The sequence below is a fragment of the Saimiri boliviensis genome, chromosome 17, assembly GCF_048565385.1.
Source record: "Saimiri boliviensis isolate mSaiBol1 chromosome 17, mSaiBol1.pri, whole genome shotgun sequence".
NCBI classification, from domain to species: domain Eukaryota; kingdom Metazoa; phylum Chordata; class Mammalia; order Primates; family Cebidae; genus Saimiri; species Saimiri boliviensis.
The window spans coordinates 41,248,807-41,269,318 of NC_133465.1; the positions used below are offsets into that span (position 1 = coordinate 41,248,807).

Consider the following 20,512-nt stretch of genomic DNA (forward strand, 5'->3'; position numbering starts at 1 on the left):
CGCTGTCCTGCCCTGGGGGAGGAGGGAGACAAGCCTGGGAGAGCTGTGGGGAAGGTGCTTGCGGGGTGCTCTCGGGAAGGAAGGCAGCCTGGCCCTGCTCACCACGACCTCCTGAACCCCCAGAACACGACACCCCTGGGCTGGGGTGGCCTGTGGCGCCATTGCGCCCCTGCCTCCCGCCCACTCCTTTTGAAGCTTTTCCTTTTTTTATCCTTACATTCTTGCTTCCTCTTCCTCCCTTTTCTTCCTCCCTTCTCTGCCCCCTCACCTTCTGCCTGCTCCTCCCCACCTGCCTGAGAACCTGAGGCTCAGAGGGAAGGCCACTGTTCAGCTCCCTCATCTCAGGTAAGGGGGGTAGCGAGGGTGGGAGTATGGTCGGTGGCGGAAAGAGAATCTAGGACGTCAGAAATCCGGAGAAAAAGACAGCCGGTCACCTCTCACCCCAGGATGACAGCCGGTCACCTCTCTCACCCCAGGATGACAGCCGGTCACCTCTCTCACCCCAGGATGACAGCCGGTCACCTCTCACCCCAGGATGACAGCCGGTCACCTCTCTCACCCCAGGATGACAGCCGGTCACCTCTCACCCCAGGATGACAGCCGGTCACCTCTCTCACCCCAGGATGACAGCCGGTCACCTCTCACCGCAGGATGACAGCCGGTCACCTCTCTCACCCCAGGATGACAGCCGGTCACCTCTCTCACCCCAGGATGACAGCCGGTCACCTCTCTCACCCCAGGATGACAGCCGGTCACCTCTCTCACCCCAGGATGACAGCCGGTCACCTCTCTCACCCCAGGATGACAGCCGGTCACCTCTCTCACCCCAGGATGACAGCCGGTCACCTCTCTCACCCCAGGATGACAGCCGGTCACCTCTCTCACCCCAGGATGACAGCTGGTCACCTCTCTCACCCCAGGATGACAGCCGGTCACCTCTCACCCCAGTCACCTCTCACCCCGGGCACCTCTCTCACCCTGGTCACCTCCCTCACCCTGAGATGACAGCTGGTCACCTCTCTCACCCTGTCTCAGGTCTAAACCCGAAAGGAACAAAAAGCCCACACTCCTCCCCAAGGTCTCCAGAGAGATGGACAAGTCCGTAGATACCATCCATTCATCGGCAATACTAATACCGTGGCATCCTTAAGTATTCATGGCTATTCATCATGGCCTTTAACAATTCATCATTAGCACTTCCACTATACTTAGGACAGTGTAGAAAGGGAATCCTGTCTTAGGGAGGATAAGAATGATGGCATATAAATGAAGGCTTATTCATATGCAAATTACCCAAAGTTGGGTGATGCCCATTCATCTCTCTCTCTCTCTCTCTCTTCTTCTTTTTTTTTTTTTTTTTTTTTTTTTTTGAGGCCGAGTCTCGCTCTGTCGCCCAGGCTGGAGGGCTGGAGTGCGGTGGCACAGTCTCAGCTCACTGCAACCTCCACCTCCCAGGTTCAGTGATTCTTGTGTCTCAGCCTCCAGATTAACTGAGATTACAGCCATGTACTACCACGCCCAACTAATTTTTGTACTTTTAGTAGAGATGGGGTTTCACTATGTTAGCCAGGCTGGTCTCGAACTCCTGGCCTCGAGGGGTCCACCCGTCTCAGCTTCGCAAAGTGCTGGGATTATGGGCATGAGCCACAGCCCCCAACTCGATCTCTTGATGAATGTGTTGATTGGTGATGCCTGCCATGCTGCCCAGGAAGCCCTGTGCACTGGGACCTCTGGAACTCAAGGACCCTGGCTGTCCAGGCCACATCCCATTCTGCCCTCAGGAGGGACCCAGGGACATCCTGAGCCTGGCATCCAAGGCTCTACCTGGCCACTACCCACCTGCCTGGGCTCACTGTCCTCTCCCCTGCCCAAATCTGTCACACCAACCAAACAGGGTGACCACAGTCCCCACAAATGCATCACATTTCCCCACTTCCAGGCCTTTCTCGATGTCCCTTCTCTCTGCTTGCTCAATAACCTGTCCGGGCCGTGCTCAAATGTCTCATTCTCCTCCCATTCCCCAGCCCAATCCCACATGAGCTCAGTCCGTCTGAGTTTCCAAAGCTCTCTGGGTCCACAGTGCTCCCCTCGACCCTTCATCCTGGGATTGTGGGTGTGGTCGTGTTTCCACCCAGGTATTCTCTCCAGACTAGAGGCCAGGTGTTGGGATGCAGGGCTGGGCAGAGTCTGTGCTAAGGTACTGCAGAGACTAAAGACAGAGGCACCAAGCTAGAGAGGCCACCCTTTAGGTAAGAGCATGGTGCTGTGTATGCTTTGTGTACAGGAGTGGGCAAGTGTGAGAGGATGAGCAAGTGAAAACCAGGCCCGTGAGTGAGCAGACAGCAACGGAGGGTGCAGGGCGGGGCTTTCTGCAGCGACAAACATGTCCTAGAGCTGCACTGCCCAGTACGGTAGCCGCTGACCACGCGCAACTGTTGAGCATGTGACATGCAGTTAGTGTGACTGGGGGATGCAATTTCCAGGGCTGCAGCGGGGGCAGCCTTGCGTGGCAGTGCCCATGGGCAGCGGCAGCTCCAAGCCTGCATCACGTGGTGTGGGGCCGGTGTGTGGTTTCAGTGTGTACAGGACAGGAGGGGAGGGGGACAAAGGGGCCATTGTGCCACTTTCCCAACTCAAACCCTCCTTTCCGCTGACATCACAGCTGCCCTAAATACAGCTGCTCAGACCCGTCCCCGAGACCCTCACTGTCCCCTGCTCGGTGGCACAGAGCCTGCCGCTCTATCGCTCTCCCCTTTGTGTTCTCTGTGAGGACCACGCATGATCCTGTGGCTGATTTTTCAGTCAAACCCAGATGGAAAATTCTAGAAAGGGAGGAGGCTTCATTTGGATGTTTTATTCCTGCTGCAATCTCAGCATCCTGGGCTCCTTTAGGGACCTGAGTCCATCTCCACGCAGGATTTTCTAATGACCGGAATGTGGTGGATTTTCCTTCCTTTTTTTTTTTTTTTTTTTTTTTTTTTCCAGCACCTTGACTTTCAGCTTCCCAGACTTTCTCCAACTACAGAGCTGGGTGGGTGGAGGAGGGGAGGGGTTGAGAGAGAGCCTCCCCCTCCTCCTCCTCGATCCGGCTGGGCTGGATCGAGGAGACTGTGGGTGGAGCAGGCGTAAGCGTGGGCCTCATGGGCCTCGTGGGCCACGTGGGAGAGAATGTGAGGTTGCTGTCAACTCAGCGTCCACACAAGGAGGCCTGCGATGGCATCAGAGGGAGCAAGGTGAGTGCCACCAAGGGGTCCCTGGGTGGGTCTCCTGGGGGTGCCCTGTGGATGAGTGCCTCACTCTCTGCGCCCACCTACCTGTGCACAAATAAATGCATCCGTGTTCACAGGGTCCCTATACACATGTACGTGTGTGTGTTGGGGTGGGTGGGCGTCCAGGTGATGAGAGCAGCTTCCCCACACATATGGCAGTGAAAGCTCCCCTGTGCAAACTGTGCGAACGCATGGACGGTGGCATTTTGGGACATACATATACATGGGCATGACAGAGGGCATAGGAGGGTCTGTCTGTGTTATACGGATAAATGGGTGGGGAACAGAGAAGAGTATAGAAAAAAATTAGGAGACGCTGGGTGTCGGAGGGGACCACTCTCCCGAAGCCCCCCAGCCAGTGGGAGTCCTGGTGCTGGGAAGGCTTGTGTCTCTCTGTCCCTTCCCCTGTGTGTGCTCCTGAGGGTATCAAGTGAGGCCCAGGGCATGTCCACAGACCAGAAGTCAAGACCCTGGAAGCCGGAGGAGCCTTGTCCAGGAGGGTGGCAGGCCCTCCCCATACAGAGATTTCAACCCTTTGCAGAGGATGTGCAAAGCAAGGCTGGGAGGGGGTGAGCTTGGCACATGCTAGTGCTGGAAAAAGTGGAATTTTCTCTGCAAAAGACAATGGGAGAAACTGGGAAGGTGGTGCTGAATAAGAAGGGATGGAGAACCATGATGGGGACTAAGGCACATTTTAGAGAGGGAGCCACATTCACGTTCAAGTTCTGGAGGAACTCACTTCTGTGGGGCACTCTGCCTCCACCCCAGGGCTTCACTGATGAGTGCACAGAGGTCTGGGAGAGCAGGTGTTCTGTAGAAAGTAAGGAAAAAGGCTGAGTTCTGGGTGTGAATTGATCTGGGATGGAGATACAGGAAGAGCCATGAAACCAGCGCAGCCCGATAAAGATACAACCCAAGGCACGGGTGTAATTTTTCATCTTCTAGCAGCCATTTAGACGGGCGGATCACTTGAGCTCAGGAGTTCAAGAGCAGCCTGACCAACATATTGAAACCCCATCTCTACTAAAAATACAAAAATTAGCTGGGTGTGGTGGCGCATTCCTGTAATCCTAGCTACTTGGGAGGCTGAGGCAGAATCTCTTGAACCCGGCAGGTAGAAGTTGCTGTGAGCCAAGATCATGCCATTGCACTCCAGTCTGGGTGATAAAAGCAAAACTCTGTGTGGGGAACATTTCCCGTGTGAGACCCCCAAAAGGCGTGAGTCTCACTATACGGTGAGTTTGATCCCAAACACAGTTTCCTACTGGAGGCAGTCGAGCTATCCGGAAATATAGGAACTGAAAGATGAATGATCAGTTTCTAATATCAACCACAATATCGTTTGGGCCTAAAATTGTGTGTTGCTGCTAGACCGAGTGACCCCCTGCCAGCAACCAGTTCCTGCTTTTAACCTTTTTATGACTCTTTAAGAATAAGCCTTAAACCTTACCTGACTGCCTTGTACTCTAGATAATGGTTTAACTGTCGATATTTGCAAAGCAAATGCCACCATAAGGTATGGCTTTGATTCCTGACTCAGAGATTCCTGAATGGGGAAGTTGAGTTAAGTTGAGTCAGGAGTAGACAAAGGAGAATCCGATTAAAAGATATTCTGATGAGCAAAACCAAAAAACCTTTTCACATCTCAGTTCTAAAACAAGGTCAAACCAGAGATACCTGCAGCCAGGAGGAATAATGTTTGGATGTAAACAAGCTTTGTGAATAATGTTTGGATGTAAACAAGCTTTGTGAATAATGTTAGGATGCAAACAAACTTTGTGATTACAGGAAATTCTGTTACTTTTTACAACCACTGATTGCATATCTGACTTCTCTATTGTATAGGCCATGTGAGGCATACATTTGCATTCCTCTTGCTATGACATAAACCAGAGCCAAGAAAGTGTATTTATTCCTGGCCTTTGAAAAATAAAATTTGCTGTTTAGGCACAGCCTATCAGCCCTCCAGACGCCTCGCTTTCTCTCTCTCTGTCTTTATTATTTTTCCAGGCGCACTCCCTCTTCCAGGTATTGGGACCCTCTTGCAGGTCGAGAGACCCCGGGCAGACGTGCCTACCCGTCCCGGACGGTCCACGACAACTCTGTCTCAAAATAAATAAATAAATAAAATGGCTAGCACTGTAGTGCCTGTTCTAGCTGCTTGGGAGGCTGAGGCAGGAGGATCCCTTGAGGACAGGAGTTTGAGAGCAGTCTGGGCAACATAATGAGACCCTATCTCTCCAAAAAAAATTTAAAAATTAGCTAAATGTGGTGGTGAGTGCCTGTAATCCTAGCTACTTGAATGGCTAAGGCAGGAAGACCACTTGAGTTTGAGGTCACAGTGAACTATTTTTAGCAGAGATGGGGTTTCATCATGTTGGCCAGGATGGTCTCAATCTCTTGACCTCGTGATCTGCCCACCTCTGCCTCCCAAAGTGCTGGGATTACAGGTATGAGCCACTGCACCCAGCCTACCAGTGTTTTTTATTTAACTGAATGTATCCTCAAATCTGATCATTTCACCGTTACACTGATGGTACATCTCAGTTTGGACCAGCCACGTTTTAAGTGCCCAGTGGCCGTGTGGCCTGAGGCTGCTGTACTAGACGGCACAGCTCTAGGCAGCAGGTATGTCCCCAAATCATAGGAATTTAGGCTTCCACCTGTAATTCACAGGGAGGGATTGAACTTTTCACAAGGTGCAGGTGGAAATGGAGTTCATTCAGCTTGGATCTTAGGGGCCAGGGAGACCCCAGGGACCCCCCAGGGACCTCTGGCCTTGGGGATCATGTGAGTGGTATGAATACTTGTATGCGATAATGTCTCCAACCTTGGGAGTTGCTAGACTGTCCGGTTCCCACAAATTCCCCCAACATCCCCAAGGCCATTATGATGATTGTCTTATGAGTAAACACTCTCATCTGGCTGAGCCAGCTGTGTGTGGTGTGGCAGAATCATAATTCCAGTCCTGCTCCCAGGCAGCAGGCAGCGGCAGGGTGTGGGGGGCTGAGGCTGGCCCTAGGTGGTGCCTTGAGTCCCCAGGTCTGGCAGATAGAGAGGTGGTGAGGACATGTCTGAGCATCAGGCTACGTATGTGTGCTGTGTTTCGAAGGAAGGTGGAGGCCACCCACTGGGCCATAGGGGCGATGCCATCGTGGGACTGGAGGAGACAGGGGTGGAGCAGAGTGTGCAGCTGGCCAAGTCTCCCGGTGACCGTGGGAGTGGCTGCCCTTCTTTGACCTGGGCTGTGGGGGTGGGGCGTGACTGCTGGGTGGAATCTCGTGTGTCAGGGAGGGGCTGCTGCCCAGTGCGGAGGCACTGAGTATCTGTGCCCTCTCGGCGTGCCACCGGGACCTCTGGACATGTGTGCCCAGGCAGGGCTTGGCATCCTCTGCAGGCACGCCATCCTCCCAGCTACTCGTCTGGGCCACTTCCTCTCAGGCCGGCAGCCAGGCCCCGTGTGCTCCTCAGAGCTGAGCAGGGAGGAAGGCGCTGCCAAGACCCCAAGGCACAGCCAGGAAGTGAGGAGCTGGCCTTGCACCCTCCCGGCCCTGGCCAGCACAGGAAGTGCACAGGAGGCCCAAGAGCTCCTGGCTGCAGGAGGCAAGCCCAGAGAGGAGGGGTAGGCAGCCTCCTCCTCAAGGGAGCAGGGATCAAGGAGGAACCGCCCCAGACAGCAGGCTGGCTGCTGGAGCCTCTGGTCTGCTCAACTCCTGGTTTCCTTCAGGAGAAAGAAACAGCCAATGAGAAGCCAGAGGCACCCACTAGTCAAAGAACCCGTTTGGTTATGGGTGGGCACCTAAAGAGCCAGTCATTCAACAGGTGATTATTATTATTATTGTTATTATTTTCTGAGACAGAGTCTCTTCTGTTGCCCAGGCTGGAGTGCAATGGCGCAATCTCAGCTCACTGCAACCTCTGCCTTCTGGGTTCAAGCAGTTCCTCTGTCTCAGCCTCTGAGTAGCTAGGATTACAGGCGTGTGCCACCATGCCCAGCTGATTTTTGTATTTTTAGTAGAGATGGGGTTTCACCATGTTGGCCAGGCTGGTCTCGAGCTCCTAGCCTCATGATTCACCCACCTCAGCTTCCCGAAGTGCTGGGATTACAGGCATGAGCTATTGTACCCGGTCCACAACAGGGTACAATACACTGCTCCTCGGCCTGCCTCAGCGGATGCTCATGAAACCAATGTTTGATGAGTTGATTGACTAACTAATGTGTACTGAGAAGCCCCGGAGATCATGGAAGAAGCTATAGCAATGGCCTTGCTCACCTCCTGATAGGGAGCAACCTCCTTAAGAACCCTGAGCACAGGCACCGTGGCTCATGGCGGTCATCCCAGCTACTCCGGAGGCTGAGGCAAGAGGATCACTTGAGACCAGGAGTTTAGGATCAGCCTGGGCAACACAGTGAGATCTTGGCTCTAAAGGAAAGAAAGAACGCTGAGCAAACCCAGACACGTGGCATCCCTTTATGCCTCCCTTCACAACATCCTTCCCGAGTGTCCGCTGTGTGCAGGCACCGCACCTGCCGCAGGCTGAAAGAATTGTTTGTTCTAGCGCAGAAAAGGACACGGAATACGTGAGCCCAAACAGTGCAGATCCTCTCAGAGAGCAGAAAGTCCTCGCGGGGCGGGAGGTGGAGCCACAGGGGACAGGGAAGGCCTGTCTCAGGGGTGCCCTTTGGGCAGAGACAGAACCTTCGGTCAGGGCCTAGTTGTGTGGATGTAGGGGCCAGGGGCTTTCAGCAGAGGAAAAGGAGGGTTGTCTTGGAGGTGCCACCAGCAGAGGCCTTGCCAGCTGTCCCTCTAGTAGCCAGGCCTCTCTCAGGCCGAGCCACCGGCCTGTCCTCACATGGGACTATTTGAGCCTGGATGTGGCCAGATGGCTGTGATCAGGGCAGAACTGGCCCAGTTTGGTTGTAGTCACCTGGGAAAAACAAGCTCAGGCCTCCTCACAGCCAGCTGAGCTCTTCCAAGCTCGCGGGGGGTCAAGCTGCGCTGGAGCCACTCAGCCCAACAAGGCTCACAGGCGGCAAGGGGTCCTTGAGCCTAGGGCATTCAGGGACCCTCATTCCAACCTCCTTCTCTCCTTATCTCTCTTTTTTTTTTTTGAGACGGAGTTCTGCTCGGTCACCCAGGCTGGAGTGCAGTGGTGTGGTCTCAGCTCACTGCAACCTCTGCCTCCTGGGGTCAAGTGATTCTCCTGCTTCAGCCTCCCAAGTAGCTAGGATTACAGGTGCACACCACCATGCCTGGCTGATTTTTGTATTTTTAGTAGAGACAGGGTTTCACCATATTGGCCAGGCTGGTCTCAAACTCTTGACTTCAAGTGATCTGCCCACCTCAGCCTATGAAAGTGCTGGGATTACAGGCATGAGCTACCATGCCCGACCCCTCTCTGCATATCTAGATTGGCTTCTCTTCAAACACAGCAGACAGAGGAACTCTCCCTCCAGGGGATCTTGAGGCGCCAAGGAAATCTGCAGATAAGGGCCTGGATTTCCTGTTCTAGAACCTCCCAACCCTACAGAAGGCAGAGTGGAAGCAGACATGCCAGGGTCAAATCCAAGCTTTGCCACTCGCTTGCTCTGTAACCTTCGGTAAGTCACTGGCTCTCCCTTGGTCTCTGTTTCCTTGTCTATGAAATGGGGATTAATGATCCAGGCATCCCTCGCTACCAGGTTCATGGAAGGGCTGCAGATAGTAGATCCTTTCCTCTTTCTTCCTGAGAATTCGAGAAAACAATAAAATGCCTAGGGTGCAAAGGGCAGAGGCTGGCACGTGCTGCCTGCCTGCAGGGCCTCCCAGAAAGCACAAAGGGAAACAGAGGCAGTGAGGACGCGGGAGGCTGCCGGCAACAATATGTGAGCCGAGCAGCAGGCATTTATTCTGAATGTCCTTACTCCACACACTCTCGCCCTGCCCCACCCCAGCTCCCTGCTTGTTCCAGGTGGGTTCCAGGTGGGCCAGAAGCCAGAATCGGCAGGTGGGATGTGCCGCTTGCCAAATGGACCGAGAAGGGAGGATGAAGCCAGGGCTGGACCTGGAACCACTATGGGAAGAGAGAGTGGAGGGCTGAGAGGACCAGACGCCGGTTCTCCTGCCCTCCCCATCCTGACCCACCAACCCCGAGTGCTTGGCATTGGGGGCATAGCCCTGGCACTGGTGGGCATCCCCAGCAGCTGCCTCAGAGGGGCAGGCAAGTCTACGTGCCTCTTCCCCTGACCTCCCCCAGACCCCACCATTTGCCCCAGCCTTGTGATGGAGGTCATCTTCTTCCCAGAAATAAAGCTGGCATCGCCCACCAGACCCACCTGGCCGGGCCCTCAGTGCTGGTCCAGAATAAGGGGCACCTGGGCGCTGTCCACTCGGGGAGGCAGTCGCTCACCCGTGCGCACATTGAACATGGGCAGGGTGGAGAGCGGCCGGGGCACCTCGCGGCTGGCCGCCATCTGCCGCAGCTCCTCTGTGTTCCCGTGGATGGTGCAGTGGTGGACCATCTGGATGCTGGAGGAACGGGTGGGGAGTCGTCAGCTCTGGGAGTCAGCTGCCCCGCGCACAGCCTGGCGCTGCCTCTTAGCCACCCTGCAGTCCTCCCACCACTTATGGGGAAGAGACTCAAACACAGGGTGCAGGGGTAGAAAACAAACAGCGCGATGGGGCCGGGCGCAGTGGCTCGGGCCTGTAATCCCAGCACTTTGGGAGGTCGAGGCAGGCAGATCACTGGAGGTCAGGAGTTGGAGACCAGCCTGGCCAACATGGTGAAACCCTGTTTCTCCAAAAATAAAAATAAAAATTAGCCACTCGTGGTGTGGGCGCCTGTAATCCCAGCTACTCAGGAGGCTGAGGCAGAAGAATCACTTGAACCTGGGAGGCGGAGGTTGCGGTGAGCCGAGACTGTGCCACTACACTCAGGAGTAGGTGACAGAGTGAGACTGTCTCAAAAAAAAAAAAAAAGAAAGCTCTATGGTGCCTGCTCAGTGCCCAGTAGTGGAGACATGGGCTGTGGGTGTAGACAGCCTGGGTTCAAGGCTCTATCTTGGGCAAGTTGCTTAACCACTCCATGCCTTAGTTTGCTCAACTGTCAAACGGAAATCATAACACCTACCTCCAGGCTAGGCGCGGCTCACACCTGTAATCCCAGCACTTTGGGAGGCCGAGGCAGGTAGATCACTTGAGGCCAGGAGTTCAAGACCAGCCTGACCAACATGATGAAACCCGTCTCTACTAAACATACAAAAAAAATCAGCTGTGCGTGGTAGCACATGCGGGTAGTCCCAGCTACTTGGGAGCCTAAGGCAGGAGAATCTCTTGAATTCGGGAGGCAGAGGTTTCAGTGAGCCAATATCGCACCACTGCACTCCAGCCTGGGTGGCAGAGTGAGACTCGTCTCAGAAAAGAAAAAACACCTACCTCCTAGGATTGCTGTTAAGATTAAAAGAGAAAATGTGGCTCAGTGATTAGAATCGTGCCTACCATGTGGTAAGCACTCACAGGATATGGACACATGACTAGACATCCATGGGGAGCATATTCTTCCAGGACCCAGTGTTTGCTGAACTTTATATTATGTTATGTTATTTATTTACTTTTAAGAGATGGGGTCTCAGTCTGTCGCCTAGCTTCAGTGCAGTGGCATAATCATAGCTGAAGCAGCCTCCCCCTCCTGGGCTCAAGTGATCCTCCTGCCTCAGCCTCCTGAGTAGCTGAGACTATAGGTGCAAGCCACCATGCTTGGCTAAGTTTTAAAACTGTTTTGTAGGGACAGGTATCTTACTCTGTTGCCTATGCTCGTCTTGAACTTCTGGCCTCAAGGGACCCTCCTGCCTCTGCCTCCCAGAGTGCTGGGATTACAGGCACGAGCCACTGCACCCAGCCAAGAACTGGTTTTCTTGGAGAAGCTGGGGCCCCAGGTGGGGCTGAAGCAACCCCGCTCGCCGCTTCATTACTGATCAGATGAGGGAGGAAAAGTGATCCCTACCTATGTTCAGGTCCCAGTTAGTGGACACGGACTCCAGCTAGAACCTGACAGTTTAGACTACAGAAAAGACAAAGACCTAGCTTCCTGCTGAGTGAGCCATGCTCCTCCTGTGGGGAGTGGGACCGAGTCCTGTCTGGCCAGCAGGAAGAGGTGGAGTCACCATCTAAGGCTAGGGGAGGGTCAAGATGAGCTTTTGAGTCTGGAATTTGGTGAGCTGAGTCGACCGAAACACAATTTTCTATTCCCAGGCAAGGGGAGACTGAGGGAAAAGAGAGCAACTGGCGGGTGGATGCCGAGAAGGAGGCAGCCGGTCAGGTGAGGCCCCTCCTTATTCCCAGCCCCACATCTGGGCCTCATTACTCTGGCAACACACAGGTGGAAAAATGTGCCGGGGATGTTTTTTCTAGAGCAAGAGCAGAAGCCAGACCCTGCAGTGGCTTCCCCACGTCCTTCCACATCAGCACTTAGGCAGACAAACAGCAGGCACGCCTGCACCCTCAGGCACCCGCATGCGCGCACACACACGTGGCCCAGGTCTCACCCACACCCACTCCACCACCAACACACAGTCCCGAAAGCCCTGCCTCTGGCACACAGATCCCCGCGAGAGGCTCATGGGGCCTGTAGGACTCTTTGACCGCTGAACTCTGATCTAGGAGAAAAGCAGGCAGCAGAATCATAACTTGTAGATAATCTGAAAAATGGCAGATATTGAACAAGGGAAAAATTGGATTTTGTAGAAATATACCAACACAAAATCCAAACCAGCCAAGGCTAATATTGCACATAGTGAAATTGGTTATTGATTTCAAATTGACAGAGGCAGCAGATTTTTCTGACAACATCAGAGCCATAAAGTTGACCCGGGGAGGCTGGACGTGGAGGAAATACTGGTCATGAGAGCATATCCCCGATGGCAGTAGATGTTACTGATTAAATTTGCACAGTCCAAAAAAAATGAGGAATAAAATCTTCCTTATGAAACGTTCATGAAAAATCACTGATCCCCATGGGGAAAACTTCTATAAAAATGAAAACAGAAAATGAAAGCAAAATCTTTTAGCTGCTTTCTATACAAAGTTGCTAGAGGAGTTAAGTCAACTTGGTGCAGATCAAGGAATTACATCTCTTCACTCTAGAAAATATATTCCCGTAAAAATTCATAAATGTTGGTATAATCCTGATGCCTGCAAAGCTTGTATTTCTCAAGCCAGAGGCTCAAAAATCCAGTGAGTCAAGATGGTAGGGTCAAAATGGTGGCTTTAAAACTGGGGGCCAGGCCAGGCGCAGTGGCGCACGTGTGTAGTCCCAGCTACTCAGGAAGCTGAGGTGGGAGGATTGCTTGAGCCTAGGAGTTCAATCATGCCACTGTACTCCAGCTTGGGTGACAAAGTGAGACCCTCTCTCTCAAAATTTTTAAAAAAATAAAATTAGCGCAGGCATGTGCACACACATGGATGTGTGCATGCGCCGTGGAGGCGCAGCGTCTGGCACACACAGCAGCCCTCCTCCCCAGGACACCTGGCATGTTACATGCCTCCGCCATCTGGCATCTCCTGTCCACTCCTCCCTGGAGGAAGCAATGGGGCCTCTGTGACCCACACAGAATTCTGGTGACCTCACAATGTCCCCCTGAGGTCACCACAGAGATAACCTCACCACCCCCTGCACCAGGAGCACAAGTCTGTAGAGGCCAACCGTAAGTGAGCACCCTTGGTCCTCTCTCTGGCCACCCAGGGGAAGGCGGGGGCTGGAGCCCAAGCGGAAGCCTCAGAGGGGACCAGGAACTGGGACACACCTCAGCCATCCTTCAAGGAGCAGCCCAGTGGAGACTACCAGCCACCCTGGAGGTCCTTACACCCAAGACCCTTCACCTACCCCAGGGAGAGATGCAAACAGACACTCTGCCGCTGTCCCTGGCAAATACTGCCACGGGTGGAAGCCAGCAAGCCAGCATGTCAGCGGCCCCTAGCGAGAGAGCAACCGGGCAGCACCGCTGTCCCAAATCCTGCCAGAAGCCCAGCATGTCCAAGGTGATCCTGAGGGCTGTGGCAGACAAGGGGACCTGCAAGTGTGTGTCCCTGGCCACCCTGAAGAAGGCTCTTGCCACCACGGGCTACGACATGGCCCGAAATGCTTGTCACTTCAAGCGTGTGCTCAAGGGGCTGGTGGACAAGGGCATGCTCAAGCAGGTGACCGGCAAGGGGGCTTCAGGATCCTTCAGGCTGGGCACAAAACAGGCCTCCAAGCCCAAGCTCAAGGTCAAGAGACGACGACAGCGGAGGCGGCGCTCCGGGCAGCACCTCTCCAGGCAGTCCCGCTCTGGGCAGCGCTACCTTGGTCGGCGCAGGTCACTACTGGGCTCCAAACAGGGGCACAAGCGGCTTGTCAAGGGGGTTCGAAGGGTGGCTAAATGCCACCGCAATTAACGAGGCAGGCCAGGCAAGCAGTCAGGGGCGCCAAGCCCACCACAGGCTCAGTGCAGTGGGAATAAAAGGAGCCTAACTTACTTCAAATCTGCTTCCCGGATTCTGGGGTTCGGGGGAGTGGGAGAGGAAGAGGGCTGGGGGCACGGAGGAGGGGTAAGGCCATGAGTAGCGGAAACCTGGGCAAAATAAGAGAAAGGATTTGGGAAGGGCTAGCGGAATTGGAAGCATTCATAGAAACCAGCTAGTCCAGCCGCGTGATCTTGTAGGTGGAAGAAAGAAGGGTGACGGGGACTGTGTGGCAGAGCGCGGCCTGGACCCCACGTGTCTGACTCTTAAGTTGCTTCTCACGCAGCAGGTCCCATTCCCCTGTGGCACAACAGGCTCTTCTTTTTAGGGGGAAAGAGTAACTCTGTTGCCCAGGCTGGAGTGCAGTGGCACAATGACCGCTCACTGCCGCCTCAACCTCCCAGGCTCAAGTGATCCTCCTATCTCAGTCTCCCAAGTAGCTGGGACTACAGGCATACGCCACCACACCTGGCTAATTTAAACTTTTTTTTGTTGTTTTTGAGATGGGGTTTCACTGTGTTGCCCAGGCTGGCCTCAAACTCCTGGGCTCAAGCGACCCTCCCACCTCAGCCTCCCAAAGTGCTGGGATTACAGGCATGAGCCACCACACCTGGCTCACAAGAGATTCTTCCATGGACACCAGCAAATAATAAGGCAGAGTCAGGAAAGATCAGGCCCAGCATCCAGCCAGCCCAGGGCTAGAGCTCAGAGGTCAAGGGTAGGGGTGAGCCTCACCCCAGAGTGATTTATTTTTCTCTGCTGTTCATGGCAGAAGTTGGGGGGGGTGTCCAACAACTGTCTAGGTGGGCTCCCATCCCACCCCCAGCTTTCCCCTACTCACTCAGAGGTGGCCAGGTCTCTCTTCAGCCTGTGGAAAAGTGAAGGAGAGGGTTAGCCCAGCTCTGGGCTTCACGCCAAGGTGCCCCAGGGCACCGTTGTGTGTGTGGAGGTCTGTGTGTAATCATCCACAACGCCCTCCTGGTGCCAGGCCAGGCAGATCTCAAGCCCCAAGTTGCCTAGAAGGGGACCCTGCACTCCTTTTGTGCCTGAGAACCCCATTCCCAGAGTGCCTGGGTCCCACACAGCACAAGCACCACTGGGAGTCCCATGGGGGCACACACTGGCAGGTGCCCCCTGCCCTCATTCCCACACTCACCGCCCCTCCCGCCGGCAGCACATGACGTAGGCCAGCAGCAAGGTGAGAAGCAGGGCCACCAGCAGGGGCACCAGGAGGGTGACCAGAGCATCCACCAAGAAGTCACGGTCTGGGGCCTCCGTGGGTGGGCAGAAGAACGGGTCGTGCTCCAGGATGCCATCGCCCAGGGTGGGCACCTCATCTGCAGGCTCTGGCACTGACTTGTCCACCTGCACAGAGAGCTCAGGGCTGACACAGGAAGTGGCTAGCTGGACACAGAGGCCCCTAGGAACAGGGCAGGGGTTCTGGGCCATCCTCCTATGACCTCATGCAGCCACAGGGTTTCCTCCTGCCTGCCTTCCCCAGTTCCTGTGACCTAGCAGGACAAGCCAGGACTAGGAGGCGGGAGATACAATGTCCAGCAGAGGCAGGACAGTGCACTGGTTAGCACACGGCTCTAGTGCCTGGCCGCCTGGGTTTGAATCCAGACTCAGACAAGTCCTTAGCTAGGATGGTTGCCTCTGTGCCTCAGTTTCATCACCTGTAAAGTCAGAAAGATAATAGTAGCACCTGTCTCCTGGAGAGCATAAAATAGGTTGATGGGACAGTGCCAAGCACAGAACAAGTGCTGAAGAATGTTGTCAATCACCAGTCCCTGGCTGTGGACCCTGAATGAGTTCCTGCTCTGTCGGCCAATTCACAGGAACCGACTACACCAGCAGTGAGATTCCCGAGAACCTCAGCTCAGTATCCAAAGAGCTGTCGTGAGCATCTTTGGTTTACAATGTGAAGAGCTATCAGGTCCTTGTTGTAAGTAGGTTTGCTAGGTGGCACCTTAGAGAAAAGCAGACAGCTGTCACGCAGAGGCCCTTGGTGGGGAAAGGGTTTCGGAACCGCACTGTAATACAACTCTTGGGCTGGGCAGGTGTGGAGCCCAGGAGTTGGAGATCCCACGTGTGGATTGCGGGCTCTGTCGCCCCCTTGTGGGGAAAGGTAGAACTTGCGCGTGCGCGTGTGTGTGTGCGCGTGTGCGTGCGTTCGTGCGTGTGTGTGTGTGTGTGTGTGCCTCAGGGCAATATTGAGAGCGTCAGAGAAAGAAATGGGACTAGAGCAATCAGAGAGACAGAGGCAGGAAGCAGCACAGAGGGAGGGAAGGTGGACTGTGATGGGGCCATGCCCTGCCCCACCCCTGGACCCAGAGTCCCTCCTCACCAGGGTCACATTGCACCAGTCAATGCGGAAGTGGGGTGCCAAGGTATCGTAGCAAGACAGAAGTGGAGGCTGGCCCTGGGCACAGCGGGCGTGGCTGTCAGGGGATGCCACCATCTTCAGGCAAGTAGAGAAAGGTGAGGCAGAACCCACCTTGATGTACACCCTGGGACCAGATAGAAGTCACTGTCAGCAGAGTGGGGGCAGGGAGCACCAGGCACCACTTAGCCAGGGGTGGTTGAAACTGTCCTGATTGTAGGCAATGACCTGGGACTGGGATCAGGGAGACAGCTGGGAGGGAGGATTAAGAGAAGAACATGGCGCAGCTGGGGTCTGGCAGGAGTCGCAGTCGTCCCAGAGATCTGAGGTCATGGGGAGAGTACACAGAGCACCCCATTTTTCTAGGGGCCCCTACTCTCCCCCTCAAGGAATGTCCTTTAATGGATGGATCTGGTAGGTCCTCATGAGGCACCAGGAAGCACAGAGTTCAGGGTAACTAGGGTCTGCGTTCCGGAAGGACAAGAAGATGCAGGTGTAGCCAGAGGCGAGTGGACAGTGGTGTGAAGCTGGGAAGTGGAGATGGGCATGGTAGAGCCCCACCTGGAAATTAGGGAGACCCTTGTTCTATGCCTGCCACAAGCCGCATCCTCCCCTTCGAGGAAGTCCTCTTGGGTTGCACACCTACCCTTCTCTTTGGCCCTCAATGGGAAGGGGGACACGACCCCCACGGTCCAAGGCAGAAGTGATGTTGAGCAGCTGAAGCTCTCCGGGCTCCCAGAGTCCCCCCAAGGCCGAGAGGAAGCGGCTAGCAGGTGTTGAGGGCAGCACCTCCTCCACATCGTGGCTGCGTACCAGGAACTCGGCTTGGTATGGCAGCAGGGGGCCTGGGAAGGCCAGGCGGACACCTCAGGCTGCACCCTGCCCCAGCTCTGTCCCCCAAAGCTTCCCTGAAGCTCCTCCCCACAAACCCCTTCAGGACCCTCAATGCCCCATCCATCACGACCCCAACGACCCAAGGCTCCATAGTCTCTGCAACACAGCTGGTAACAGAACCCCAGAGCCTGGCATCCCAGTCCAATGCCCATTCCCTAAAACCTTGTCCCCACTTTCCAGAATGCCCTGCTCCACTCCTCTCCGAGCCTCTCCCATCCACAGCCCCCTCCCCTTCCCCCAAGGCTGGCGTTGGTGGGGAAGGGATGGGGCCCAGCTAGAGGTACCTTCCGGGTCCCCAATCTCCAGCACCAGCCTCTGCTGAGTGGTGTCAAAGCTGTCTCGATTGTAGGCTGTGACCTGGGGGATGGGAAAGACACCTGAGAGGTATGTTAGATGAGAAACATGGCACAGCGGGGTGCGGGGGGGCGAAGGGGGAGGGCCGGCAGGAGGGGACTCAGATACCAAATTAGAGGTATGTAAATTGTATGCATGACTGTGAAGGAACGCCCAGCCCAATCCGGACTGGAAGGGCTGCTCCTAGGAGGCCACGCTGGCCGCTCCTGTGACTGTCTCACGGTCCCTGACAGTACCTCAATGACCTGGCGCCCACGATCTTCTGAGGTGGCAGAGCCGTAGAGGAAGCCAGGATGGTGGGGGCTGCGCTGGGTGTAGCGGAGCCACCGAGGCAGGTCTGGGTGTCCCTGGAGGTGGGCGTGGTAGGTGATGCGGACAGTGGGTGGGACAGCTGGTGAAAGCCAGGAGAGGGGATTTAGAGTCACAGCAGGAGCCCTGCGGAGCACACCCCAGCTTGCCCGCCTGGGTGCTTGTCAGGCCACTCACCATCGTGCTCAGGAAGACTCAGGAACGCCTCATGGTCCAAGGTGTGCACAAAGACACGGCCCACAAGTGGGTGTAGCGTGTTCTGCTGGGCCTTGGTGCCCCCCAGACCTGCCAGGAGACCTGCGGGCACCCCACAAGTCCCAAAAACACAGGTCAGCCTCAGTTCTGGGAAGGGGATGAGCTCCCTTCCCCACCAAGTCCTTGGAGCCCCTATGGGACCAAGAGAAGCACTTCCTTTGCCACCTCCCAGGAAGGGATGGCGGTGTGGGGCCGGGGAGCAGGCCCTGGTTGTGCTAGATGGTGTTTGGTTTTTTATTTTTTTTTGAGGTGGAGTCTTACTCTATTACCCAGGTTGGAGTGAAGTGTCGCGATCTCGGTTCACTGCAACCTCCGCCTCCCGGGTTCAAGCGATTCTCCTGCCTCAACCTGCTGAGTACCTGGGACTACAGGTGTGCACCTCCACACCCGGCTAACTTTTGTATTTTTAGTAGAGACGAGGTTTCACCATGTTGGTCTGGCTGGTCTCGAACACTTGACCTCGTGATCCACCCACCTCAGCCTCCCAACGTGCTGGGATGACAGGCGTGAACCACTGCACCCAGCTGTGATAGACGTTTTAATTGGTGACAACACCCAGACTTTCATCCATTTGGGGTTCACGGAGCCTTTCCTGCAACCTTTCCACTCCTTGTTTCAGGCCCCTGTTAATGGTGCAGTGAGCAGGGACTGATGTTTGGCTGGGAAGTGTGTGTGTGTGTGTGTGTGTGTGTGTGTGTGTGTGTGTAGGGCACTTGGGAAAGAATCCCATGCTAAATGCCCAAGAACCCAGAGGAGAGGAAAAGGGGGCAGGAGCCTACAGGAGCCGCCACTCTGAGGAGGAAGGGCAGCGTTCTGGGACTCGACGTCCCCACCTTCCTCCCCTAAAATCCAAGGAAGAAGATGCCCTGCTCTAGAGGCCATAGCAGCTGAGCAAAAGGAACCCTAAGCCCAGGACAGGAGCTGAGGACGGGGCTGCCAGCTCCACCCTCCCTCCCAGGGCCAAATTTAGCCTGGGCTTAGAAGCCCTGGCCCAGCCAGCTCTTTAAAGGGCCCACGATCCTCTAGGCCTTTGCTGTCAGGCCCACCCCGGCCCTAGGACACCTCCAGCCTTCAGAGCTCCTGGCCCCCTCTTCCCAGAGCCCAGCTCCCAGCCCCATTCCCTGGATCCCAGCGGGCGGTGGCATTAGCCCCCCAAAGCCCTTCTGGCTCCTGCGTCACCCAACCCAGACCCCTTTTCTGCGGGCCCTCCATACCTCCATCTCACCACCCCTAAATCCACCCCTCATCCCAGGCTTCCCCCCTGAACAAGGCCCTAACTTACCCATGAGAAGCGGAGTCCAGATGAGTGCCACAGCCATGGGCCCGGTGAGTGACAGAGACAGGGGCAGGGTGGAGAGGAGGGAGGGACAGAGGGAGGTGGCTCGGGCAGCTGGGTCCCAGCTTCAGCCTGCCCTCCCCCCAGAGCAGGCACCAAATCTGGGATGGACACCCTCCGCACACTCACCGTCCCTCCAATCGTCCCCTCCGGTGGCCACAGTGTTTTCTAAGCCACCAACCAACCACCTCCATCCTCCCTTAAAATTCTAACGGCCCTCATGGCCCCTGAGTTTCTAGCTCATCCCAGCTGGTGGCTTTCCTGCCTTACTGAACCTGGCCAGCTGGTCTAGAATCCCACCCTCTGCCCCCCGCTCCTGACCCCAGGCCCCTGCCCTGCCCACTCTGCCCCTGCCTAGCTTGGCAGACTCTCAATTCTGCATGCCGTCGCCAGGCTGTTCCCTCTGCCTGGATTTCCCTTCCCACCTTCATCCAAGCAGAAAACTTCCATCACCTTTCCAGACTGCACAGATGTCCTCTCCTTTCTGAAGGCTGTCTGAGCTCCTTTCTTCTGCCGGGCCAGGCTGGGTGTGCCCTTAGCCCCTGCGTGCTTTCCTGGGCACAACCCACCACACTGCACTGTGGGCTAGAACGGATGCCCCAAGCTCCTTGAAGACTAGGGTCTTGTCACGTTTGTATCCTGGGGCCTGGCACAGGGCCTGGCAACCAGTAGGTGAAGCTGGCTGGTGACAGCTTCCTTAACAGCAGTCGGTGCCATCCACCCAGCCCTTATCCCTAGTCCAAGAAATTCAGTGTGGAGGTCTAGCAAGATGGCAAGCCTGGGCATGACCAAACAGGTGGAGACAGGTGAGTGGAGGAGGTGCCCTCTCTGGCCTGTGGAGTCAGGGCTCAGCGCACAGGCTGAGAGGCCTGGAGGTGGGCATGAGTCCCACCTTGGCCACTTGCTGGGGATGCAGCCTTGAGTGTGCCATTTGCCCTCTAGCCCATTTCCGCAACTATAAGCTGGGAAGAAGAGTGCTTGCCTCTTGGCGTCATGATGAGGAATCCACAGAGTAATGAATGCAGCATCTATTTACGGAGCACCTGCTAGGCATCAGGCATGGAAGCTGCAGAGACAAGCAAACCTCTGCCCACGTGGGGGTCACCTGCCAGTGGGTAATACCAGCTAGCCCTGCCGGCTGCTGTGCTGAAGGTCTTAACATATGTCTAAGTATATTACCTCATTCCACGCCCTCAGCAGTCCAGTGAGGCAGGTATGAGTACTGTACCCATTC

At 55.4% G+C, this 20,512-nt stretch overlaps 2 protein-coding genes across 3 annotated transcripts; one reads left to right on the forward strand and one right to left on the reverse strand.

The window, feature by feature from the left end:
* Nucleotides 1-9,108: 9,108 nt before the first annotated feature.
* Nucleotides 9,109-19,340, reverse strand: SGCA (sarcoglycan alpha). Of its 2 annotated transcripts, XM_003931263.3 has the most exons (10): nucleotides 19,225-19,337; nucleotides 17,865-17,984; nucleotides 17,615-17,769; nucleotides 17,309-17,381; nucleotides 16,777-16,975; nucleotides 16,095-16,257; nucleotides 14,904-15,112; nucleotides 14,589-14,615; nucleotides 9,586-9,778; nucleotides 9,109-9,323 (listed from the first exon to the last, which is right to left on the reverse strand). In XM_003931263.3, exons 1-9 carry the CDS (start codon nucleotides 19,259-19,261, stop codon nucleotides 9,598-9,600), a joined length of 1,164 nt encoding a protein of 387 aa, XP_003931312.1. In that variant the 5' UTR covers nucleotides 19,262-19,337; the 3' UTR covers nucleotides 9,109-9,323; nucleotides 9,586-9,597. The 2 variants fall into 2 exon arrangements, with proteins under 2 accessions (XP_003931312.1, XP_074244728.1); XM_074388627.1 differs by lacking the exon at nucleotides 16,095-16,257 and having other exon boundaries at nucleotides 14,904-15,131; nucleotides 19,225-19,340.
* LOC120366845 (putative histone H1.9) lies at nucleotides 10,749-13,681 on the forward strand. The gene is given in 5 exon segments (XM_074389095.1): nucleotides 10,749-10,753; nucleotides 11,501-11,567; nucleotides 12,927-12,951; nucleotides 13,136-13,212; nucleotides 13,214-13,681. Coding segments are annotated over 5 exon segments (642 nt in total).
* Nucleotides 19,341-20,512: the final 1,172 nt, after the last annotated feature.

Bases quoted from the DNA above. Each gene is read 5' to 3' on its own strand.
- SGCA (XM_003931263.3), bottom strand. From the start codon at position 19,261: ATGGCTGTGGCACTCATCTGGACTCCGCTTCTCATGG. The intron at 17,382-17,614 runs GTACTGTCAGGG...CCCATCCCCCAG, and splicing joins GTGGGCGCCAGGTCATTGAG to GTCACAGCCTACAATCGAGA. The intron at 14,616-14,903 runs GTGAGTGTGGGA...ACTTTTCCACAG, and splicing joins TGCTGCCGGCGGGAGGGGCG to GCTGAAGAGAGACCTGGCCA.